Source organism: Pholcus phalangioides, unplaced genomic scaffold, assembly GCF_987345545.1.
Source record: "Pholcus phalangioides strain wild (caught in Gottingen) unplaced genomic scaffold, Ppha-v1.0 ptg000039l_1, whole genome shotgun sequence".
NCBI classification, from domain to species: Eukaryota; Metazoa; Arthropoda; class Arachnida; order Araneae; family Pholcidae; genus Pholcus; species Pholcus phalangioides.
The window spans coordinates 17020313-17045785 of NW_028301625.1; the positions used below are offsets into that span (position 1 = coordinate 17020313).

Genomic DNA, 25473 nt, shown 5'->3' on the forward strand with positions numbered 1-25473 from the left:
GAGACGTCGCCATAGTACTCAGCTCTTGAAAAACACTGCATGCTAAAGATGTCAAGTCTGTGCCTACACTCGCGCTGAATTTGTTAAGTGTTAGCAAACTTGTACACAGTCAGCCCAAGCTATCAGTCATCTTTGATGAGACCGGTTGCAGGATACTAAAAGAGAAACCCATGGTTGACAGTACATCTGTTTTGGCAACTGCATCACATGGATGTTGTGACAGCCTTCCTCCATCCGAAGTTGGATGAAGACCTGTATGTCAAGCTTCCATCTGGATCCATTTGTCGTCTTTTGAAATCTGTCTATGGTTTGAAGCAAGCCAGTCGTTCATGGTATATGTTACTACATGATGTTCTTCTCGACCTTGAGTTCTCTCCGTCCGAATATGATTCTTGTGTGTACTTCAAGATCGAAGGGGGAAAACAATCATTGTGGGAATATATGTGGATGACATTCTAATTTTCAGTGATGATAAATCTGCTACTGATGATCTCAAAGCTGCCCTTGTCAAAAAGTTTAAGATGAAAGACCTTGGTGAAGTGAACCATTGTTTAGGTATGAAGATCACTCGTGATCGAAAGAACAGAAAAATTTTCATTGATCAAGAAAAATATCTGAAAGATGTTCTTGTCCGTTTTGGCATGTCTGATTGTCATGGTGTTGCCACTCCTCTTGAAGTAGGACTTAGTCTATCCAAGAATGATGAACCGAAGACTGAATCTGAAAAGGAAGAGATGTCCAATGTACCTTACAGAGAATTAGTTGGCTCTCTCATCTTCGCTGCATATTCAACGAGGCCTGATATAGCTTTTGCTGTTGGTCATCTAAGCAAATTCAACAAAAATCCTGGGAAAGCTCACTGGACTGCACTGAAGCATGTTCTTCGATACATCAAGTCAACTGTTTCCATGAAAATGATGTATGAAGCTGATCACTCTGAGCTTTCTGCATATGCTGATGCAGATTGGGGAAATTGTTTGGACACCAGAAGGTCCATATCTGGATATGCATTCGTGATGTCAGGAGGAGTTGTCACCTTGATGTCAAAACAGCAACACTCCGTAGCTCTCAGTTCAACCGAAGCTGGATATATGTCTTTAAGTTCAGCAGCTCAGGAATGTGCCTGGTTGAGAGGAATAATGTGTAAACTGAAATTGAAAGGACATCAGAAATCCACTGTGATTTATTGTGACAATCAATCTGCAATAAAATCTGCCGAGAACCCAAATTTCCGTGCTCGCACCAAACATATTGATGTAAGGCATCATCATATTAGATCCAAGATCAGAGAAGGGGACATACTCCTTGAATATGTCCAGAGTCAAGATATGATTGCAGACATACTTACGAAAGGACTGCCAAGACCAGCTCATCAAAAGCTTTGCAGAGAACTTGGACTTGTCACCTGATTTCCACTAAGATAATTCAGATAGACATTAAAGGGGGGTGTTAGTGTAAATAACAACAGTGAAATATGTCGGTGTAAATAATGTCTGATAGATGGCAGCACCTATTAACGTATGTTGTTATGCTCTGATCAGCGTACTGTTTGTTCTCATTCCTCTTGTAACCGTTCTTGTGTGTGCTGTGTAGTTTGTAGTAATGTGTGTTTCTGTAATAAAACCATATATCGTAATTGATCCACAGACTCATCCTAATAACGTGTTGTTTGACCCTTGGCGCTAAAGTCCACTTTTGATTCAATCTGATCAGTGGTTTGGGTAAAATATGTTTACCTGTCAGAATATGTATCAATATTTACCTTTTTGTTTCCCCGGAGGTCGATCACAATTATCGTACGATCGCTGATTGCAACCAAACTCATCTCAACTATGACAACTCACAACTCACTAAGTCTCGGAGGTGAGACAGTTTGCTGAAACTACCATTGGATAACCACACTGGGAACTTGGGCAATTTTCTATGAAGTTGTTTCATGTCTATAACTGGCAAACCGATTCCTGACGGAAGCCGATGATTTCCCATCATCAAAGAGGACTGAAAATGCTTAGTTATATATTGAGAACTGGACTGCTGGACCTTTCTGGTGAGATCAGCAGTGCCGTCTTAATGCATGAGCCCACCCAGGCACCTCAAGACAAGAGGGCCTCACAAAAATGGGAACTAATTGAAATTTTCGAGAATTTTCCAGGTAGGGCCTCAGAAAAGTCTATTGGCCCAGGGGCCCATGACTTAAGACAGCCATGGAGATCAGAAAATTTTCTTGTGATAAAAATCTTGACTCATAAAATGTTTATATCAGAAAAATGATTCATATTTACCAATGAACCGGTAAAGTTAATTGTTAATGTTGATAGTAGTGTTGCTAAGGGTATCGTTCTAAGGGATTGGAAGCTTCTTAATGTTGTTCCAATATTTAAAAAGGGTAGTGGAAAAGCTTTGTCCAATTTATCGTCCAGTGAGTTTGACGAGCTCCCTTTCAAAAATTTTGGTAATTATTATAAAAAGGCAGCTGGGGTGAAGTGGATAGACAAGAATATATAATGTTTTGTCGGATAATCAGCATGTGTTCAGGAAGATGATGTCATGAGTAACTAACCTCCTTTGCTTTTACAAGGTGTCTACCATCACAGAAAAGTCATGAAGTCCCATAATGAGAAAAAGGTCACTGAAGTCTCAAAAAAGTTACAAAATTTGAGTGAAAATCACAGATTTTTTTATGATTCTCTAGGAGCATCATAGCAAGCTGGCAATATTGATTTGTGCACCTATTTATGTTTTGAAGTAATTCTCTTTTATATGGGAAAATATCTGCCAAACTTTTTGGGGAGCCACCGATGAACAATGAATTACGTAAGGGAGACTGCTGACAAAAGAGAACCATTGGAATACAGTGACAAACGTACAATCTAGACCGACACCAAAGCATGAGGATAGAGCAAATAACAAGCATCTAATATTGGACTTTGAAAAATGTGAATGGGAAAAGGAATATGTGAAATCCGTCCTTCAGAAAGGGCCCTTGATTGGTCTAGTGCAGGCCTAGGCAACCTATGACCTGCAGGTTACTAAGTGACCCATTTCATAATTTCAAGCTACCTACTTGAATTCCGAAAATAAAGTATAATTATATTTGGGTACATAAAGTATATACCCAAAACGTTGTCTTAATGACCCGCAGTTAAAAAAGTTTGCCGACCCCTGGTCTAGTGCATGCGCAGAGATACAGGGGTGTCCTTTCCCAGCATCAAAGGTGGAGTCGACTGATCTAATGCATATGTGTATATATGACATTGGCCAAACTGGGTCATGAGTGATTTATTGTTTCATTTTTACCTATTTATTTCCCATTAATCATGTGTAAGGCTGGGCCTTCCAATCAAGAAAATGAAATCGACCGTGCTGCAAGATTCCAAAGATTGAGAACTAGTGGTCCTCACATCCTGCAGTAGGGCCCCTAAGCTGAGATCTTCGGCAGGCCTATGCCAGATTTTTTACAGGCCCCAGTGTAGTGAATTTATATATAAGAAACATTTCTTCTAAACATTTTTTTTATTTTACCTGCTTCGATATGTTTTGTGTGCGCGTGGTTATGCAATCAGTAAAGAAATGGGCTCATTTGTGCACATTCTACTTAGGCATTGTTTCTTCCGATGCACATCCTTGTCTGGCAATGTGTGTCAATTTCGATGACAAACTGCCGATTGCGACAGCCGCGCCGATCGTTGAACCGATGGAACAAATTGCTCCATCACTTACGCCTCATTCCATTCAAGTTGTTCTGCTCGTTTGCTCTGTTTTGAGCACATTATTGCTATGCGCAGCAGTGCTTTGCAATGCAATGTGGCTATTGTGCATACTGCTTAATATTGCTCAATCGCGTGATCAGTGGTTTTGCATTCACAGGATGCATTTTCAATGTGCGTGAACATGCCCCATGGAGCTTATTTTTGAAAGTTTTGTGATAGGTGCTGAAGGAACTCTGATACGACAAAAACACTGGGGGGGGGGGAGTGTAGGGTTGCTAGACATTCATATATACAACCCGCAAGGGCATGTACAGGGATGGATTGCATTGAATATTCATGACCTACTGAGGGCTTAGGTTACCTCACAAAGTTGGTTGAAGGCATGGTTGGGGATACAGAGAGGGGCAATAGGAACAATCCCCCCGCATAGGCAGAAGGTGGACATTTGCCCTCCCCCCCATTCGAGAAACAACCTATATCCGCTTATGCTAATAAAAGAATCGGCTTGAGGTGCAAAAGTTTTTTTTAAAGCATACTAGCATACAAAAATTGATTTTTATCCAATTTTTGAATAAAAAATAAAAAATGAGTTAAATAATTGATTTCACAGGGAAATTAGTATAGGCAGAGAATGAAAAATAATTTATTGTTTATTATTAAATGTATAAAATTATTTAGTGTAGTGAGAGTTGGAAGGAATGGTGAAAATATTCATGTCATACCTAAGCAGTTGAAAGATGCATTCGCCTAGTGTCTGAGGTGTTGGAAAGTGTGTGTGGAGAAGAGACACTGCTTCATATTGAATAGGATAAGATCAAGAAGCCATATCAAACATTTTAATACCAGAAAGCATTACAACATTTTAATACCAAAAAGCATTACGACATTTTAATACCAAAAAGCATTACAACATTTAGAAGTATGTAAATCTAACAAATTAATACATTTAAAAACATTATATAAGTTCAACTTTTATAAATTTTATGATTTATTGCTTTGATTTTTAAATTTATTCATGTATTATAAAATTATTATTTATAAGTTTATACTTTAATACCTGAATGCTCTGGAAAATTTATAAACATTTTTCATTAATTCACAATTTTTAATACATTTTCATAAAAGTGTGCATTTTTAACTATTTTTGGGGTGCTTGGGCCACCAGAAGATATGAATGGATTTCAATAAAAAAAGTATGCACACTAATATATGCCCAAGACATAACTTTCCCACCCCATGTCAAAAGTAATTTCAATTTTTTTTTTTAATAAATTTTCATGAAAATGTCAATTTTGAACTAGTTTTTGGGCACTTGGCCACCAGAATATATAAGTGGATTTCAATAAAAACATTATGCAACATATATATATATATCCAAGACACAACTTTCCCACGCCACGCCATAAGTAATTTCAAAAAAATTATTTTTAAAAATTTTCATCAAAATGTAAATTTTTACATTGGAGCATGTGCAAATCAATGGAGCATGGCATTTAGTGTTGACAAGTGCACTGTCATTCTTTTTGGTTCGAACAAACCACATTTCACTTATGAGGTGAATAGTATCACTATCCCGAATGCAACTAGGGTCACTGATTTTGGAATTCTTATTGATGAGTGGCTTAGGTTTTCTGACCACTATTCAGCAGCGGTCAAAAAATTGAATAGAATGCTCGGTTTCATTCTCAAAAAAGCCTTTTGTATTATCCTAAAGTTATTCTTCCGCTTTTCTGGCATTTAGTTCATTTTGGATTGAAGTATGCCATAAGATTTTGGAGACCATACCTATAAAAGGACATAAACTGGATTGACGGACTGCAGAGAAGAGATATGCATGCTCTTGTTGACGCCAAGGCTTGAGCTATGAAGAAAGAATTGATATCTTGAATATGTTCACATTGGATGAACACAGGTGTCATGGAGATATGTACGAAGTGTTCAAAAATTTCAACGGGATGGATAGGATGGACCATGAATTATTTGTACATCGTCAATCTACTGCTTTTACAAGGGGACACCACTACCGATTGGTAAGGTACAATTCTAGGTTGTGGTGTCATAAGGAATTTTTCTCCAATAGGGTTGTGTTAATAAATGGAACAACTTACCCCAGAGGTATTAAATTCTAACACAATTGGCACGTTTAAAAAAGAAATACGATAAACATGGTGGGGTAAATGGACAAGCTGTCCATATTTAGAATAAGACAACCATAAATATTTTTATGGGCATTGTATAATATTTCATCATGTATATACAGCCTTAAGTATTTATAACTATATTTGTTATTTTTTAATTGGTTTGCTGTGTTTTAGAAATACGACATCCATATTTATTATGGGCATCTTTTTCTCAGCCAGCTCATTGGGCATTTTGCTTGTCGTGGCCTTGTATTGTATTTATATGCTTAGAAATGCATGCGTAATTTTGTATGAGGATGGTGGTTGCAAATGTCCTAATTTTATTGCAAATTGCTTTGCTTTATCAACTGTAGCATAGTTGATCGAGAGAGTGTTTGTAAACAAGTAGATTGTTTACCATTTCTGGGCACATTAGTGCAGTGTGCACTGCTTTGGATATAGCTGCTATAACAAAAGAGCCCATTATAGCTCATTGGGTTAGACAAGCAAAGGTCAAGGAAATAGCAGAAACAGAATTTTATTTTGAATATGTGGTATAGACACTCTGTATGGAAACCGATCAATGCTACAGATAACGCTGTTTTTTAGAAAACACCTGTGTAAATATCAATTTGAAAATTAATTTAGGTTTTTTACAGCCTCTTCATGTCATAAATTGCGTGTTGTAAAAATAAATACAAAAAAATATTTTGTATTTTTCTCAGTTTATCAATCTTAGATTTTGACAACAGTAACATTGCTGAATTGAAAATTATTAAAAAAGTTGAAGGTTTTTGAATGGAAAACTTTTTTTTCATTATAGTTTTAAATTTAATCAGTTTTACCATTTAAATTTTTTGAATGGTCCAAGTATTTTGCTTCTTGCTGCTAATGTTCACAGAAGTTCATTTATTTGTATAAATGGATATAAAACAAATGTTTATATCTTTAGGCTATAGAAAACAAGCTTGTGCCACATTTGCTTGGTTTACTTGATTCACAGCTGAACACTAGCTCAGCTTCTACTAAAGCACAGATTGTGCAGGCTCTAAAAGCTATGTGCCTTTCTCTCCAGTATGGGGATCTGGTAAGTATTAATTACTAGTTTTCCATAATGAATAAAAGGGAACATATTCAGGTATGGGGAGAAAAAATAAATTTTATTGTTAATATCAATCTAACAACTGAAATGGCAAAAATTTTGTGTAGGGACTAATAAAGACAAATAAAAAAAATTATTCTGCTAACAATAAATGAATTTTAAAATCAGCTAATGGGGGGGGGGGAGAGGCTATGTAGCAGAACCTTTTCATAAAATGAAACTAAGGTCGTAGTAATCCAAATTCTGTAAAGGCTTTAAATTTGATCTATTAAAAGTAGGAGAGAGTTGAGATAGACATTCTCTGATTATCAATTCGGCTTGTTACATTACCTCAACAGCCATTACTAGTGAAATTATTTTACCTCCATCTGTCCAATGTAGCAACCACTCTTCATGAGTCTAGAACACATTAAATATCATGCAAGAGTCTGCTTTTAGTTAAGGCATTGGAAATGATAATCCAGAAATTTATAAAATAAACTGGATCTTTTTTACTTTGACCTGGTGCAGGTTGGCAATCTCTACCACAAGAGAGAACCTTAGAAATTAATTTAAAATGACTATGATAAACATACCTATAGAGTTGTTACATTTTATTGTCGAGAATGTTTTGCACAGGGTTTAATTATTGGGCCACAAGAATGATGGGTACGAGACCATATTTAGGAAGGGAAAGCTAGGAGTCTGGTGCCCCTTTGAAATGGGAAAAAATGGCATTATGTATATAGAATCATGTGATTTAGTCTACTGTGTTATCCTTTATACAATCGGACCCACTTATAACAAAGTTGGAAATGACAGTGAAACTATTCGTTATACTCAAACTTTGTTATATCTGTATCTGCTTGAAAAATGATGTGTTTAAGCAAAGTTAAACATTCTACACAAACGATACATATTTTTCAAGAAATTGAGCATTCTTAAAATAATATAATGTATTTTAATATTGATTAAACATTTTATTAAAATCTCACGTAATTGCGTATCAGAGAATCATCAACAAAAATATGTATCAATCATTGATTTTTTTTCCTTTAGTCCTTTGTGAACTTTGTACATTTTCAGAGATGCCATTGATGCATTATAATGCTTGAAATACCACAAATTTTGGGAAAGGATGCATAAAAATTTGGTCCACGCAACCTTTCCTAGTTCCAAGATGAAAAAAGTAGAGAGAAAACCTCTGCAACTTTTTTTATAGTCTATCACAATCTATCACGATCATGCAACCTTGAAAAAGTGGTTTTACTACTCTGTATACTGTACTGTATTGTATTTATATACACACGGGTTGTTGAAAATATTTAGTTTCCCTTAACGAGGGGCCGTGTACAGAATTTTCAAAGAGAATTTTGGAGTGTTACTCCTGTGTGGATTTTCTCCCCTCCGGTTACATATTGGAAATTACGGTACTTTCGTGGCTATCTGCCAGCATTCAAAGACAGCAGTCTATACAGCATAAATTTGCCTTGTTCTAGATTGTACAAGATTGCAAATGAGCATTTTTTTAAAAATCGTAAAGTATTTGGAACGCCTGTTCAAAGTGTAAAACATTTTCCGAGATCGTTCAGAAAAAAACATGTGAATCTAAAAATTCTACCTTGAATACCCACAGTTTTATCATCTAGCTGCTATGTGGTAGTGTCACTGCATCTTATCGCAAAAATCACTGGTGTGTGTGCAGAATCAGCTTTTGGAGGGGCAGAAGGATTTCTTCCACAGAAATTGTGGATCACTAATCAAGGCTGTAGTTGGGGGGGGGGGGAAGGACTTGGAAATCTGCCCCCGAAATGTGAGAAAATGACCAAAAAAAAAGGAAAAAAGTTGGCCAAATCTATTGTTCTACCACTTTGCCCCCCGCAAATGAAATTTCTGGCTACGGGCCTGTCACTAATGCTCAAAAAGAATTTTAAATTAACATAGTATAAGACTATTTTTTCCGATATTTTAATTTTCTACAAAAATATTTTCAATTTTTCATTTTCTTGGGTTAGGGGGCTCGAGCCCCATATCCCTAGATTTTGCCTTTGGTGAAAATCTGGGTTTGGAACCCGTGATTGCGCAGCCATAATCGGCTAAAAATATCATTTTGAATCTAAGGTTTTCCAATTTTGAGTCTGCTGTTCCTTTGGAAAAAGCTCTGGTTGTTACGACAATCACACAAACCTACAACACAAATATGTATACATTGAATTTCAAATCCATGCATTACCAATTTGGAGGATAGATGTAGGGCCACAACTGGGGGGGGGGAAATCAGGCAGGTCTAATGCCCCCCTCGTGCTCTGGACTAGAGGAGGCACTGAATTCACCCTTTATAACTCCTTCTATATTACACAGGGTGCCAAAATGTATGTTTGCTACATTTGAGAAAGTATTTAGTTATGGCTCTAAATAGATGGCACCACCTACTTAACACAAAACACGCCAAATGCTGGGCACACACACATAAGCACACTGTTAAGTTTCCCCAACACAAATCTCTGACATAGCTCCAATATTCAGGTGTGAAAATATATGACAATTAAATGACGACATATGAAATTGGTGGACCATCCGGGAGGGAAAATAAAATCATTCTACCAGGAAATCGCTTCAAAAGGGTTCGTATGAAATCCTTTCTCATATGAATAGAGAATCGGAAGATAAGTGTCTGAGGGAGAGTGTACTGAGAGAGAGAGAGAGAAGCTCATTTGCTTTTTTCAAATTTGAATCAGAAGATATTATTGAAAGAGCTAAGATTTTTTTTAAACAAATGAAAAGTCAATCAGAAGGGAATTTATAGATTGATTTATTAGTAAATATATAAATGTGTGCCTCTTGTCAACAGGCAGCAATCAATTTCTGGGCACAAGCTTTTAATTACAGTGGATCCTGCTTATAACATTTTTCAAAAAAACTGTCATAAAAAAGTTGTAAGCAGGAAAACACTTCAAACAAGAAATATTAATTAGAATTATTCAGAGTTGGGACCATGAAAATCAGTTGTACTAAGTGGAAAAATATTCTGAATGGGAACGTTATAAGCACTATTAACTGTATATTTGGTTTAGATTTGTTATATGTGCTACATTCCATATGTTAATTTCTCATTAATGGGCTTCTTTGCAAGCTTTTCCTACTAGTAGACAATGAAAATAAACTGAAGAGCCAAAAAAACTGGTAGAGGCATGCGTATGCAAATAAAGAGATATGGAGCCAATCAGAGTACGGCGCTGCGGTCGGCAATGCCTATATAACACAACAAGTGTCTGGCATAGTTGTTAGATCGGTTACTGCTGCTACAATGGCAGGTTATCGAGATTTAAGTGAGTTTGAACGTGGTGTTATAGTCGGCGCACGAGAGATGGGACATAGCATCTCCGAGGTAGCGATGAAATTTGGATTTTCACGTACGACCATTTCACGAGTGTACCATGAATATCGAGAATCCAGTAAAAAATTAAATCTACGACATCGCTGCTGCCGGAAAAAGATCATGCAAGAACGGGACCAACAACGGCTGACGAGAATCATTAAACGTGACAGACGCCAACCCTTCTGCAAATTGCTGCAGATTTCAATGCTGGGCCATCAACAAGTGTCAGCGTTCGAACCATTCAACGAAACATCATCGATATGGGCTTTCGGAGCCGAAGGCCCACTCATGTACCCTTGATGACTGCACGACACAAAGCTTTACGCCTGGCGTGGGCCCGACAACACCGACATTGGACTGTTGAGGACTGGAAACACTTTGCCTGGTCTGACGAGTCTCGGTCCCAATTGCTTTGAGCTGATGGACGTGTACGGGTATGGAGACAACCTCATGAATCCATGGACCCTACATGTCAACAGGGGACTGTTCAAGCTGGTGGAGGCTCTGTGATGGTATGGGGCGTGTGCAGTTGGCGTGATATGGGACCCCTGATACGTCTCATACGACTCTGGCAGGTGATACGTACGTAAGCATCCTGTCTGATCACCTGCACCCATTCATGTTCATTGCGCATTCCGACGGACTTGGACAATTTCAGCAGGACAATGCGACATTCCACACTACCAGAATTGCTACAAAGTGGCTCCAGGAACACTCTTCTGACTTTAGACACTTCCTAAATTGGCCACCTAAATCCCCAGACATGAACATTATTGAACATATCTGGGATGCCTTGCAACGTGCTGTTCAGAAGAGATCTCCATCCCCTCTTACTCCTACGGATTTATGGACAGCCCTGCTGGATTCATGGTGTCAATTACCTCCAGCACTACTTCAGACATTAGTGGAGTCCATGCCACGTCGTGTTGCGGCACTTCTGCGTGCTTGCAGGGGCCCTACACGATATTAGGCAGGTTTACCAGTTTTTTTGGCTCTTCAGTGTAAATTAACCTTTGGATAGAACATGTTTTTAGAAATGAATTATTTGATTCACAGAGATACCTCCTCCTCCTACCCAGGACATGGCCCGCTGCTCGGTCTCAACGAAGAGATATAAGCAGCCCCAGCAAAGACCTGGGGCATGCTGGAAAAAAATTCATAGAGATACCAGTAAGTTATGGGGGAGGGGGTGGGGAAATACTTTTTTTCAAGAGGGACCCACTTTCACTCAGAAGGAACCCAGAGTTTTTTTTAATACCCTAGGTCCCGGGACCCAGGTAAATTAAAGTATAACAGCATCTCTGATTTTGCATATAAATTATTTTTGCCATGTAAGCATGCAAATTGTGTAACGCCTTTTCTTTTAGTAAGAGCAGGGATACCGCAAAATTGTTTCATCTAATTTTTCTGATCCATTTAAAGAATTGAGAACAAACTATCAGTAATCTCGAATATTTTTGATACCTTGCTTTCTTTTTCTATTTTTGGTTTTCATCAACTGTATAGTTACAATTTTTGAATCAAGGAGTAGCACTTGGACATTCTTAAAATTAATTTGCATAACATCACAACCAACGTTCGAATCTAGCTTAAGAATAGCAGATGTGCATTAAAGGCAGTTTGGAAGTTAGATTCTTGTAAATAAATGACCTCAATCCTTTCTTCTGAATGAGGTTTTCTGCAATCAAAATAGGATTTAATAGAGAAAAGTAGAGGAAAAATGAGCAAAATAGGATTTTACAGTATGCAAAAGAGCCTTATTAGAATGTCTTACAAACAAAGAAAGGAGACATTATCAGTTGCAGATAAGATTTTTAAATAAGACTACTAGCAAGGAAAGAATCCAAAGGTGTCATTCTCAAAAAATTTTGAAAAAAATTAAAGTATATTCATCTTGCCCAGAAACACAAACAAAAAAATTAGTGGTGGAATGCAGTTATTAAAGCTACAAAAAATTATTAAAAATTTCGCAAGTTGACTACTCATCTCACGCTTCTTGGCAGTATCTATAAAAAACTTCTTTTCTCTAGTTCCCTCTCCTAGAAACTCAAGTTGTTTCTCTCTTTTATTCTCTCTCTCTGTGCTGTATCTAATCTTGTGTTTTTTGAATGACATCACTGTAAGAGTTTAGGGTTGCAGGATTTTTAATTTCATTCTTGGTTTCTGTTGGCATTCAAAATATTAATATTTGAATTTTTTTTTTGAGACCCATAATAATTTTGCTGGATATTTTTATATTTTTGTGCATATTTAAATTAGTAGAATTAGTGATAATTTTTTTAAAACTTTTTGAAAATGATACCTTTGGACTCTTTGTTTGTAAGAAATTTTTGACAGTTTTTCATGTTTGAAAATCGGTCGTAAATTTGTTGTAGGCGTATTTTGCTGAAATTGTTGTTCTCGTTCATGGTACGAAAAACGTTATATGTAAAAATTTGTAATGTTGATGGATGTTTGTTGCTATAGCAAGTTCCACTGTACAGTCTGCATTAAGTCTGTCCCCCCCCCCCCCCGTCCAAAATATTAGTTGTCCGCATCTAAAAGAAAATTGTAACTACGGCCCCTGGTTTAGGTATAATAAACATAAACTTCAAATTCCTGAATAAAGGATGATGTTTCAGTTTTGTCACTTTTTTTCTGTTCACTGTGATGCTCCAGTTATAAAATCAAGCCATAGATGGCTTAGAGTATTATAATTTTAATTATTGGCACCCTGTGTATAGGACCTACTTCAATAAATAGGAATATGGTTCCTTCAAATTTTTCAAATAACAAAAGTTGCTGAGTTTCTTTGATGCAGATTTCTATATGTGTGCGTGTTCAGATAAACAATTGTCTCAGATATTGTTTATATTCTTATCAATGAGAGTCCATATTTATGATTGTGAAGTAATATATCTTCTGAATTTTTGTTAAATATAGCCAAACTTTCTTGGTTATGATGACATTGAAGATTCCACGAAATTTTGTCATTATAACCGAGGTGTTGTTACAACTGAAGTTTTCAAGATATTTTTTGACAGAAAATATAATAAAAGGCAATCAAATACGGTGCATGAAGTTTTTATTTTTTTATGATTAGGGGATGACCATATTTAATCGAGGAAAAATATAGAAAATTGGGACAATTAGTACGGGACATCAAGATTCTTCACCAATTATTATTTATAAATACCAATATATTACATATACGCTCGACATTCATTATAACGACCCCATGCTATAGCGACCATTCCATTACATCAACTGCTAGGATAAGTCCCAAATGTTTTCATATAACAAATAACCTGTGTTTTTTCGGGGGGGGGGGGGAACATATCCCGATAATTTATACAACGTACTCCCTTGAATTGTATATATACTGGATGTAGCTCTCTTTCTTATCTATTTCATTGCATTAGAGGCCCTGTTACAGTAGGATTTCGCGACTACATATTTTAATGCAGTACTCTGTAATAACGTATTTGGATATCCTTTCTATGTTTGTTGCCAGCTGTGGTTTGATAAAGATGTGAAGTTGGCAGTGGGAAAAATTATTCCTCAGTGGTGGCATATAGGAGCAGTAAGCTGTAAGTGCTCATCATGAACAGCAGCAGGGAACAGTGAGTGCTGATCGTCAGCCACGGTGTTGGATGCAGGCTTTGGATGCTCATAATCAGCAAAGTCTTCGGAGGAGCTGGATCGCTGTGAATGTTCACTTTCAGCAATTTTGTATAACTTTGTGAGAATTCAGCTTTGAACCTGAAACCACAGTGGTGGTCAGCTGAAGTTGATTTTCTGCAGTTTTTCAACTAAGTGGTGTGAATGCAAATCGGTCTGTCATTTGAAAAGTATCTTTGCAGAGAACAGGATGTCATACCAATCGTATCATAGACCAGTGATTCATACATTGAAAATTCTGTCAACTCATTACAAGTTTCACAAATAAAAATGATGCAACATTTAATGTATAAAATTTATTTTTTTATGAAATTTTAGAATAGTAAGTATTTGTAATTCATGATATGATGAACATTTTTATGTGGGGGAAATTAAATTCTTTAAATTGTGCTTTAATAGATTATTTCCTTAGTTCTCATTTGTCATTTTGCCCCACTGGCAATTTTACAGCTTCAACCTAATGGCTGTGTTGCGACGCAGCCCCTTCTGTTTTTTATATATAATGATTTTATGTCCATATTATAGCGTAAATCAGGGGTTCTCAAATTGTGGGCCATGGCGCCCTGGTCTGCCTCCAACCTTTATCAGGGGCGCTGTGGATTGGTGATCCTGAAAAAGGGTTTTTGAAGAGTTACTTTGTTAAACAGCTGTGGGGAGCTGGCAGAGTTCGCGGATAAGCATTGAATAGGGAAAAGGGAGTACTGTAGGTGGAAAAGGTTTGAGAACCCCTGGCTTAAATGATATAATCATAAATGAGTCAAAGTACAAAAAAAGAAGCTACTTAAATATTTTGTTAATTATTTGTTCATGATGGGTCTGTAAGACCCAAACTGTGCACTCACAGAAGATTTTCTTACCCTTGTACTCATGGGTTACAGATATTAAACTTATCATGAATTGACTGTATTAAGTCTTTATAGTCATGAAACATTCCATTTGTGTAGATCCTGTCAATGCTGAATGAGTCAAGTGTATGGGCTGAGTACAAGGATCAAAAGCATGATTTGTTTATAAGTGATGTCCCTACTGCTGGTTATCTTACTGGTAAGTTGATTGAGCAATGAACAGAATTGATGAACAATACTTTCAAACAAATCTCCCTTCATTTTTGTTTTTTATAAATTGTGTTTATTATACTGAAATCACTAGTGTTGTCAAAAAATCTTTAAATATTATGAAGCATAAAATTTTTTATATTCATTTTGAAAATTGCCAAAGTTATTTAATATCTTCTGACATCTTTGAATGTATATGGCAGTCTTCCTTGGTGTTAAACTAATTTTCTAATGTAAAAGAATTTTTCAATATTATAGCCAGAAGATCTATTCAAAATCATTTCATGTAGTTTTTTGTTCTTTTGTAGTTTTTTAAATTGAAGTACTGTTGGTGGGATATATCCCTTTACGTATATGTGTTAACCTTTAAATATGTAACTTTACATATATACATACCAACATCGGCATGAAGTCTTTCAGCAGTTAGTAATTGGTGATTATTTAAAGCCCCACACCATTTTCTTCATATCAGAGCTCATGTGGTACCTATGATGAAACATTCTTTTCCAAACAAGTTCCACAGGCTAGACTGCACACTATCAGTGCAAATGAAGCTCTGTTTAGACTAGCTACACTGAACCACTCAAAAATCTAATTTTAGCCCACAGCATAGGGAAATTTTGACGGAAAACAGGTTTCTATGTTTTTTCTTGTTTGACCATTAAGTGGAGAGCTTCACAGATTGCCTTCCTGCCTTCCATGCACAGGTAAAATACAGTGGAACCTCTCATAGGGGATACTTCCCATTAATAGACACTATTTTTGAATTCCATAATTGGCTGCAACCTATTAATGGACAAAATTTTTTGTCCTTTTTCCTTATAAAAAAAGATGTGGAACTTACAAGCCCCCCCCCCTTTGCTAACGGTCGATCCCAGGGGGTGCTGTAAAACCGGTTTTCTAGCTACTCTTTTCGAAAAATCAAGTGACGTCACCCGATTCCTCACGCGACCGTCTGCCGTTGGAACACTGAGTAAAATTACTGTTTTTTGATAATTTTTTTTGCATAGTTCTAATTCACAAAACTCTATCATTTTTTCAGAATAGATGCCACAAATACCTCTGATTATCAAAATATATTTTTTTTATGTATTTGAAAGTTTTTTATTTTTGACAGATTTTTTTTTTCGACCCATGTATGCAATGTTAAATCAATGGGAAGTATGCACGTTTGTAAAATCGAAAAGGGAAACGGAAAGGGAATTATCAGAAGGGGGAAAATATTTCCCCCATAAATGATGGCCTTGTGATGTTCAACGTTCAGTGGGAATGTATTAATTGGAATAAATTTTCATCTTTTTCTTATAACTCGGCCTTACATTCAGAGCCGCAACTAGGGGAGAGCAGGCACCCTTTCACCTCTCCTTCAATCAACATTACAAGCAGGGCCGCAACTAGATGCTTGGTCACCCAGGGCAAGTGCGCATTTTAGCGCCCCCTTGTAATATTGAAGGAGAGGTTTGGGAATAAAATTTGCTCCCCCTCTGGTCCAGTGCCCTGGGCCATGGCCCCCACATCCTGGAGTGGGGCCCCTAGGCTGGAATCTTTTGCGGGCCCCCCGACCAGACTTTCACAGGCCCTTTTATGATGGATTTATAGCGTGAAAAACAAAAAATAATGAAAATCGTCCCGGGGCCCCAGGGCTGGAGCTTTGCCAGCCCACCCCTTGTGGGGGCATGCCCTGGGCACGACACCCACCTGCCCTCCCCCTCTAGTTGCGACCCTGATTACAAGGGAGCGCCAGAATATGTACTTGCTTGGCTGACCAAGCATCGGTTGCGGCTCTGCCCACATTACTTGTTGAACATAGAACAGGGCCTGATTTCCGCATGGGGAAGTGAAGCATTTGCCCTGGGACAGGACCGCAAATAGATGCTTGGTCAGTCGGAGCAAGCAAGTATTTTGGCATCCCCTTGTAATGTCGAAAGAAAGGTCAGAGGATAAAATTTAGCCCATGATCCGGAGCACCAAACCCACCCGTTCCCCTCCCGTTTACGGCCCTGCCTACTAGCTCCAACATTTAAACAACATGCGTTCACTGATTAACAAAATGTCTTCGATCCAGGTCACGGATAACGCCCATGTCTGATTTGGGCCCCGACATAGATGTTCAAAAACTTAGGTTCGCGGGCCATATGACAATGAAAACAGGGATAAAATTAATTTCAAAATGTTTAATTGATGCTCGAATAATTTCTGCATAGTTACTACTGCATCGCAATCATTAGTGCATTATATAATATAATTCGATTTCGCATACGTGTTACCCAGGCGTGTACTTTTTAGCTGCTGGCCACAAACTCTCTCTGATACAATTATTGTGTTGTAAGCACTTGGTACTTTCTTAACAACACTTTTTCGCGAGCCGTATGGAATCTCTTGTTATTCCAACACTATGGGTGGGGGACTGGTAGTCCCATATATACGGGACTCTAGCCCTTATGCGGGTGGGGCAGTGGTTGTTGCATTGTATATTTATTAATTATGGGGAGGGTGCTCAGCCCCCCTCGTAAAATTTATTAGGGAGGGGGTCGAACTGCCTCAACCCCAGGTTCCAGTGCCTATGGCCCGGGGGCAGGACCGGATTTAGTCATTCAGCGGCCCGGTGCAAGAACAGTTTTGCGGTCCTGGTGATAGGGGTTGGGCCCAGAGGTTAACTAATCTTTGCTCTATAAATCCACCGAAATTGCTTTTAGGGGCGTGGGAGGGTCTTTGAATTTGGGTCTGTAAAAAATATTTCCAAGGAGGAGGCCTCAGTAAGTAGGGCCGTTCTAGCGCATGGGCAGACTGGGTATGGGCAGTGCAGGTGGTTACAAAGTTTCACGTTCACGAGAAATATGTAAAACAATATAATGTCTAACAGGGCTGCAACTGGGGGAGGGGGTGCATGCGGGTCTGGTGCCCCGGGTGCTGTGCTAGAGGGGGGTGCAAATTTCACTCTTTAATCTCTCCTTCAACATTATGAGGGGGCGCCAAAATGCATGCTTGCCCTGGCTGACCAAGCATCTAGTTGCGACCCTGATGTCTAATGCTGTGAAATAAGATTTTGAATCGGGATAACTGGCGCTTTAAGTCTGATAGGGTGAGTCCCTTGCAACGAGGGCTCATCACAGTGGCATGGCCAATTTATGGGAAAGGCAGACCGGGCTGTAGGGGCTTTAGTTATCGGTCTTATGTTTATAAATATATAAAAATATAAAATTTCTTGAATTTCAACCAAGAAAGCCAGATAAAAATCTTAGTCTGGGGGTCCTTTAAAAAATTAAGGCCCCCATCCAAGGATGTGGGGTGCTGCAGATTCACTACCATATGTCTGTGTCTTTTAATAAATTGACGTATTTTTCATCAATGGAATGATGAATTTCATCAAGTTTTGCAGCTGCCTAATTTCGGCCATGGGGGACCGGAAGTTGTGCACGCTAGGTTTAACCAAACGTATTATAAAGCAGGGCTCTTCAAAAAATGCACCAGAAGCGATATATGTGTATACATATATTGAGTATAAGTTCTTTGTCCCCCCCCCCAGAAAATATTGAAATGACGGGCCTCCCACCCCCATCAGAAAAAAAATTAAACCTAGCCCTTGAGAAAATATTGCGTACGCCTATGTGTAGTAATAAGACAATTTTCAATAAAAGTATCAGCAGAATATCAGAATATTTGCAGTACAAATAGCAATGGCATCTCAAGATGATGTGGCTCACCATTCGGGAATCACAGTCCCTCGTCTCACTGTCTTCATTATAATCCCTAACATATCTCGCGGCACTGCCGTACTCAGCGAGAAGAGCAGAGTCGTCCTAAGAGCAATCTTGGGGTCCCCGGAAAAATTTATTTTTAACCTCCCTTGCAACTTTTAACCTCTTCCCCGGAAGACCTCCCTACCTAACTAGAAATGGTTACACAGTGCCGCAACTAGATGATTGGTCAGTCGGGACAAGCACGCATTTTAGTGCCTCCTTTTAATATTGAAGGAGAGGTTAAAGGCATGGGAGGAGATGTGTGGGGGCAATGCCCCCCCTCCCCAGCGTCAAAGGTGGAGTTGACTGATCTAATGTATATATGAATTGGCATCATCATCATCGTGCCCCCCCCAGCAATAATGACCTTGCCCCCCCCCCCAGACTTCCAAGTCAATCTCCTCCTATGGTTAAAGGTTGAAATTTGCACCCCTTCTGGTTCAGCGTCCAGGGTACCAGACATGACTGCTTCCCCCTCCTTACGGCCCCGTGATTGCTTACCAATTTGCATGCTTATTCTCGAACGATATCTCATCATCATGTGGGCCACCTCTGCGTGAGACCCCCAGGCCGTGTCCGGGTGGGCCCATGCGTTAAGACTACACTAGGAAAGAGCGCGATTACTTTTTTTAATGCAGTTAAAAAACGAACGAAAACCCCTTCCTCTTGTTATTGCCCCTACCCACGGTTTCGTGGCGTCCTGTTTGGGAATCAATTTCACTACATTATAACTGTTTAAACAAGTTCAGGTGTGGGCGAGTTCAAAATAATAATAATAATAAATAACTAGTAATTAATAATTAAGAATAAATAGTAATTAATTATTAATTACTAGTTATTTATTATTATTTAATAACTAGTTAATAATAATTAATAATAAATTATAATTAATAATAAATTATAATTAATAATAAATTATAATTAATAATAAATTATAATTAATAATAAATTATAATTAATAATAAATTATAATTAATAATAACTGTTATTACCAAGAAATTTTTTTTAATTAAACCAAAATTATTAAACACTTTCAAATGTATCTAATATTTTTCTTTCCCTGTATGTTTTTTTCTCCGTAAAGATGCGTTCCTGATAATTTCCCTCTCATGGTTTCTAGAATTTCCCTCTCGTAGAAGGGAGGAGCTGCTTCCATTGACTTAACATTGCATACATGATTTGGGGAAAAAATTCATTAAAAATCAAATAAATTAAAAAAAAAAAAAAAAAAATATCTTGACAATAAACGGTTTTTGTGGCATTCGCTCAAAAAAAATGATGAAGTTCTGAGCGTAAAGACTACGCAAAAAAATTCATTAAAGAATTCCAAAGATATTCAAGTGGAAGATGCAGAAGTCCTAAAACTTCTAAAAAATGTATGTTCAAGCAAGGCACCAGGACCATATGATATTTTCTCAGAGCTCTTAGGGAATGTGCTAATGAATTTCTGAAGCTAGAGTTACACAGAGATTTACAAGACTAATATTGCTGAGGGTATCATACTAGGGGGATTGAAAGCTTGCTAATGTGGTTCTGATATTTAAAAAAGGTGGTAGAGAAGCCATGTCAAATTATCGTCCTGTCCTGTATTATCCTGAACAGCACAAGAACTCATAATGCATCCTGTATTATGAGTTTTTCAAAAATTTTGGAAATTATCATCAAAAGACGATATTGGGAAGTGGATAGACGAGCTTAATGTATTGTCAGAAAACCAGCATGGGTTGAAAAGGGAAAGTCGTGCAATCAACCTCCTTTGCTTCTTTGATCACGTGACTGAGGCTTTGGGAAAAGACAAGAACGTAGATATTGTTTATCTTGATTTCCACACGGCAATCAGGTCTGACATGGTAAATGCTTGAAGCGTTCACTTGGGATTGAGGGCAATTTCTTGAAGTGGGTAGAATCGTGGTTGAGAGATAGGTCACAACGGGTTATGGTGAAAGAGAAATTTTCTGACTTGAAAGGTGTGAAAAGTGGAGTCCCTCAAGGAAGTGTGTTTGACCCCATTTTTTTTTCACTTTTTATCAATTATCTCGATCAGGGTATTGATGGAGTTGTGAGCAAATTTGCAGGTGAGACGAAGCTTATGGTGGTAGTCAGGAATCGCAAAGCGAAAGGAAGAGGCACCAGATGAACCTGACTATGATTGCAGCATGGGCTAATGAATCGAGCATGACTTTCAGTATTAATAAGTGGATGACTACTCATTTTGGTTTGAGCAACCCATGTTTAACTTATGAGTTGAATGGTATTACTATCCGAAATGCAACTTGGGTCACCGATATGGAAATTTTCATTGACGAGTGGCTAAGGTTTTCTGAACATTGTTCAGCAGTGGTTCGGGAAGCAGGGTGTGTCCTGTCTTCGAAAGTCAAAGATGGTAAAAAAAGCAAATTGCGAATGCTCAGTTTCATTCTTAATAAGGTCTCTTCGTGTTCTCTTAAAGACATTCTTCCACTTTCCCAAGGCTTAGTTTGTGTTGGACTGGAGTATGCCATAAGGTTTTCGAGACCATACCTACAGAGGGATACAGACTTGGTTGAGGGGCTGCAGAGAAGAGCTACACATACTCGTGTGTGATGTCATGCAAGGCTTGAGCTATGAAGAGAGATTTGATTTTTTGAATATGTTTACATTGGAAACAGGTGTTTGGGGGATATGATCAAAGTGTTTAAAATTTTTATTGGGATGGAAAGGATGGGGCATGAGTTATTAATACACCTTCAGTCATTTTTGTCAACAAGGGGACACCAGTATCGCTTGGTGAAAGATAATCCAGGTTTTGGTGGTGGTGGGAGTTTTTCTCGAGTAGGGTTATCAATAAATGCAATAGCTTATCTCTGGGGGTTTTAATTCTCCAGAGTGAATTCTAACACAATTGACATGTTTAAAAAGATATACAATAAACATATTGGGATAAATTAATAAGCTATTCACACTTAGAATAAGACAACCATGAAATTTTTATGGGCAGTGCATGCCCATATTATATATATTATCAGTAGTGCATAACATATGCTCTTATACTAGGTTTTTTTTTTCAAGCCGAGCACAACTCAGGTCTATCGCCATGGGCAATTTACTACCTAGTTGGTTGTGCCGGAAGTGTAAGTATGTGTACCTAACAGTCTGAGTGCGTATCTAGTGTTGTGTATGATTTGTAGTGCTGCCATCTATATCTCAGAAGTGAAGTGTAATGACTGAATATTTGTACTGTTTGTAGGACTGTTGCTCTCTGTGGCGAGCTTATACTAGGTTGCTGTATTTTAGTTATATTTGACATCCATATGTTTTATGGGCATGTTTTTTCAGCTTTTTCTCATTGGACAATTTGTCTGTTGTAGCCCTTGTGTTTGTACTTTTATTTGAATTAATGCTGCTTTGCTGCACAAGGCGATCACTGTAGTAATTTGATGTGAATATTTTTTATATACTGTGCATGTTTTTTTTAACTTATTTTTAGCGGGAACACCTGCCGTTGCTGGTTATCTTACTCAAGGTATAAAAGCCATGCCATCATCACCACCTCCAATGGAAGATGGTTAATTCATATTTTGACAGAAATATATCGTGATCAGTACTTTTAATTGCAGTTTCAAGCATTCAAAGTGTTCTTCCTGCCAATAAATCGTTCAATAAAAAAAGACATTGATAGAAAAACTTTTATAAAATGAATATGCTAATTATATATTTTATTAAAAAAAAGATGCGATATATCGTGAAATTGCTACCATACTTCTAAAGATTTTGCATATATTTGTTCTAATAAAGTGCTTTTTCATGTCACAACACTTTCAAATCATGTTCATTTGCTTTTTATAGATAATATATATATAGTTTATATACTAATATATGCACAAATAAGTGTAATGAAGTGATATTTGTCTTTCATCATTACCGTACTTTTCCAAGTCTATTTTTAATGTTTCATATGAGATTCAAATTTATCATGTTTGTTCAGAGCCACTCATTCGACAGGAGATAATGTACAAATATATATATTTTTCAATTCTTTCATTATGCTTTCAAAGTCAAGTATTTACATCAGAATAATTTTATTATCAAAATGTGCAAATAACTTGTTGTATGGCATGCATGCTCATGTGTATTTGCATACATGTAAATGATTGTAAAATAATTTGTACAGTAAAAATAAACTTATTTTTTGTTCTTAGTTTTAATCTTCATTATGGCAGTCTCTAAAATGTTTGTTTTAAATAAAAAATGTATATATAATATGTATGTTTTTGATTTTTTTTTTTTATTAATTCTGTAAAGGTAAGGTACCTGATGTAAGTGGAACTGGGTTTTTTTCAGTTGTGCAAATTCCACCTACATTGGAGAAGTCGACAGAACTTCTTGAAAATATGTCCACGGCCTCATCGCGAATCCTGTGAACTACGTGGCCGCAGAAGGCGCCAGCTAAGAGGTCCGATTTTTTAGGGTGCTAACTGAAGGGGGGATGATTTTTTTCATCAAAATATTAGTCGCTTACACTTGGAAAGTGTACGGAACCGGCCCTGAATATGGCAACAGGGTTTTTGAATAATGGTTTTTTAAGGGCTATATAAACTGAAGAGCCAAAAAAACTGGTACAGGCATGTGTATGCAAATAAAGAGATATGGAACCAATCAGAGTACGGCGCTGCGGTCGGAAACGCCTATATAACACAACAAGTGTCTGGCATAGTTGTTAGATTGGTTACTGCTGTTACAATGGCAGGTTATCGAGATTTAAGTGAGTTTGAACGTGGTGTTATAGTCGGCGCACGAGAGATGGGACATAGCATCTCCGAGGTAGCGATGAAATTTGGATTTTCACGAGTGTACCATGAATATCGGGAATCCAGTAAAAAATTAAATCTACGACATCGCTGCGGCCGGAAAAAGATCATGCAAGAACGGGACGACTGACGAGAATCATTAAACGTGACAGACGTGCAACCCTTCCGCAAATTGCCGCAGATTTCAATGCTGGGCCATCAACAAGTGTCAGCGTGCGAACCATTCAACGAAACATCATCGATATGGGCTTTCGGAGCCGAAGGCCCACTAGTGTACCCTTGATGACTGCAAGACACAACGCTTTACGCCTCGCCTGGGCCCGACAACACCGACATTGGACTGTTGAGGACTGGAAACACACATGGGCGGAGATACGGGGGGGGGGCATTGCCCCCCCCCAGCGTCAAAGGTGGAGTCGACATCATGATCGTGCCCCCCCAGACTTCCAAGTCAATCTCCGCCTATGGAAACACGTTGCCTGGTCTGACGAGTATCGGTTCCAATTGCTTTGAGCTGATAGACGTGTACGGGTATGGAGACAACCTGTCAACAGGGGACTGTTCAAGCTGGTGGATGCTCTGTGATGGTATGGGGCGTGTGCAGTTGGCGTGATATGGGACCCCCTGATACGTCTAGATACGACTCTGACAGGTGACAGGTACGTAAGCATCCTGTCCGATCACCTGCACCCATTCATGCCCATTGTGCATTCCGACGAACTTGGCCAATTTCAGCAGGACAATGCGACACCCCACACATCTAGAATTGCTACAAAGTGGCTCCAGGAACACTCTTCTGACTTTAGACACTTCCGCTGGCCACCAAAATCCCCAGACATGAACATTATTGAACATATCTGGGATGCCTTGCAACGTGCTGTTCAGAGGAGATCTCCACCCCCCTTACTCCTACGGATTTATGGACAGCCCTGCAGGATTCATGGTGTCAATTACCTCCAGCACTACTTCAGACATTAGTCGAGTCCATGTCACGTCGTGTTGCGGCACTTCTGCGGGCTCGCGGGGGCCCTACACGATATTAGGCAGGTGTACCAGTTTTTTGGCTCTTCAGTGTACATATATAATATTTTAAACTTATTTTCTACAATGTTCTTTTTTCAAGGTTGATTTTGTTTTTATTTGGCAAAGAGTTCCACTTGCCTCGATGAGTTGGGTAAGTGGAACCTATGGCTGATTGTGCTTTAAAATCATTCCCAAAATGATCATAAATGAAAGAAGTGTGAAAAAAAGGGAAAAATTCATTTGGACCATAAAAACCCCAAACATTTTATTCTGGTATACAAAGTTTATTAACAACCTTAGTATGCAGAAAACTCACAATGCTAATCAACAACTCTGGTATGTAGAAAACTCACAATGGAATATCCTCCCCGCATGAATTAATCTATGTTGTTATGAGGCAAAAGAGAAAAACAATTTGATTTTTCCCAGACTATCAAACTTGAGAGGTGAAGGAAATGATAGAACTTTTATTAATCATACTTTTGTCTTGAATGTTGGGCTATTTAAAGGGGGATGTAGCACCAATTCTTCAAAGTTTCGCTTCCCGACCCGAAGAGTCGTAACTTTGGTTACGTGCCTAACAAACATCGTTACTGACGTTTTGTGTGAAGTTGAAAAGACCCCAATCACCTGCTTTTGGAATGGTTTTTAACACTTTATCTATGAAGTTTCGTTGTTTCCCTACTTCTCAACAATCATCTTAGGTCTATTGAAGAAGCCTATACCGACTCTCTAATCTCTGGAGCTTTATCTTTTTCTTCTGTTTCCTACAATGATCGATAATGCTAATGCAAGTAGGGTGCAGTGTTACCGTAAATTTATTATGTTCTACTTGCCCACCATAGGAAAAACATGAGGAAAAAAGTGTATCCCTCTTAATTCCTACTTTCCTTAAAAAGAAATATCCTAATTATATAT

At 38.0% G+C, this 25473-nt stretch overlaps 1 protein-coding gene across 1 annotated transcript in view; it reads left to right on the top strand.

Moving 5' to 3' along the window:
- Rme-8 (receptor mediated endocytosis 8) overlaps positions 1–22922 on the top strand; it is a 328909-nt gene extending 305987 nt beyond the window's left edge. The window contains exons 51-53 of the mRNA XM_089253740.1: positions 6783–6917; positions 14895–14994; positions 22212–22922. Coding sequence (XP_089109866.1) covers positions 6783–6917; positions 14895–14994; positions 22212–22294 — 318 coding nt within the window. The 3' untranslated portion in view covers positions 22295–22922. The remainder of the gene's footprint in view (positions 1–6782; positions 6918–14894; positions 14995–22211) is intronic.
- The last annotated feature ends 2551 nt before the right edge of the window (positions 22923–25473 follow it).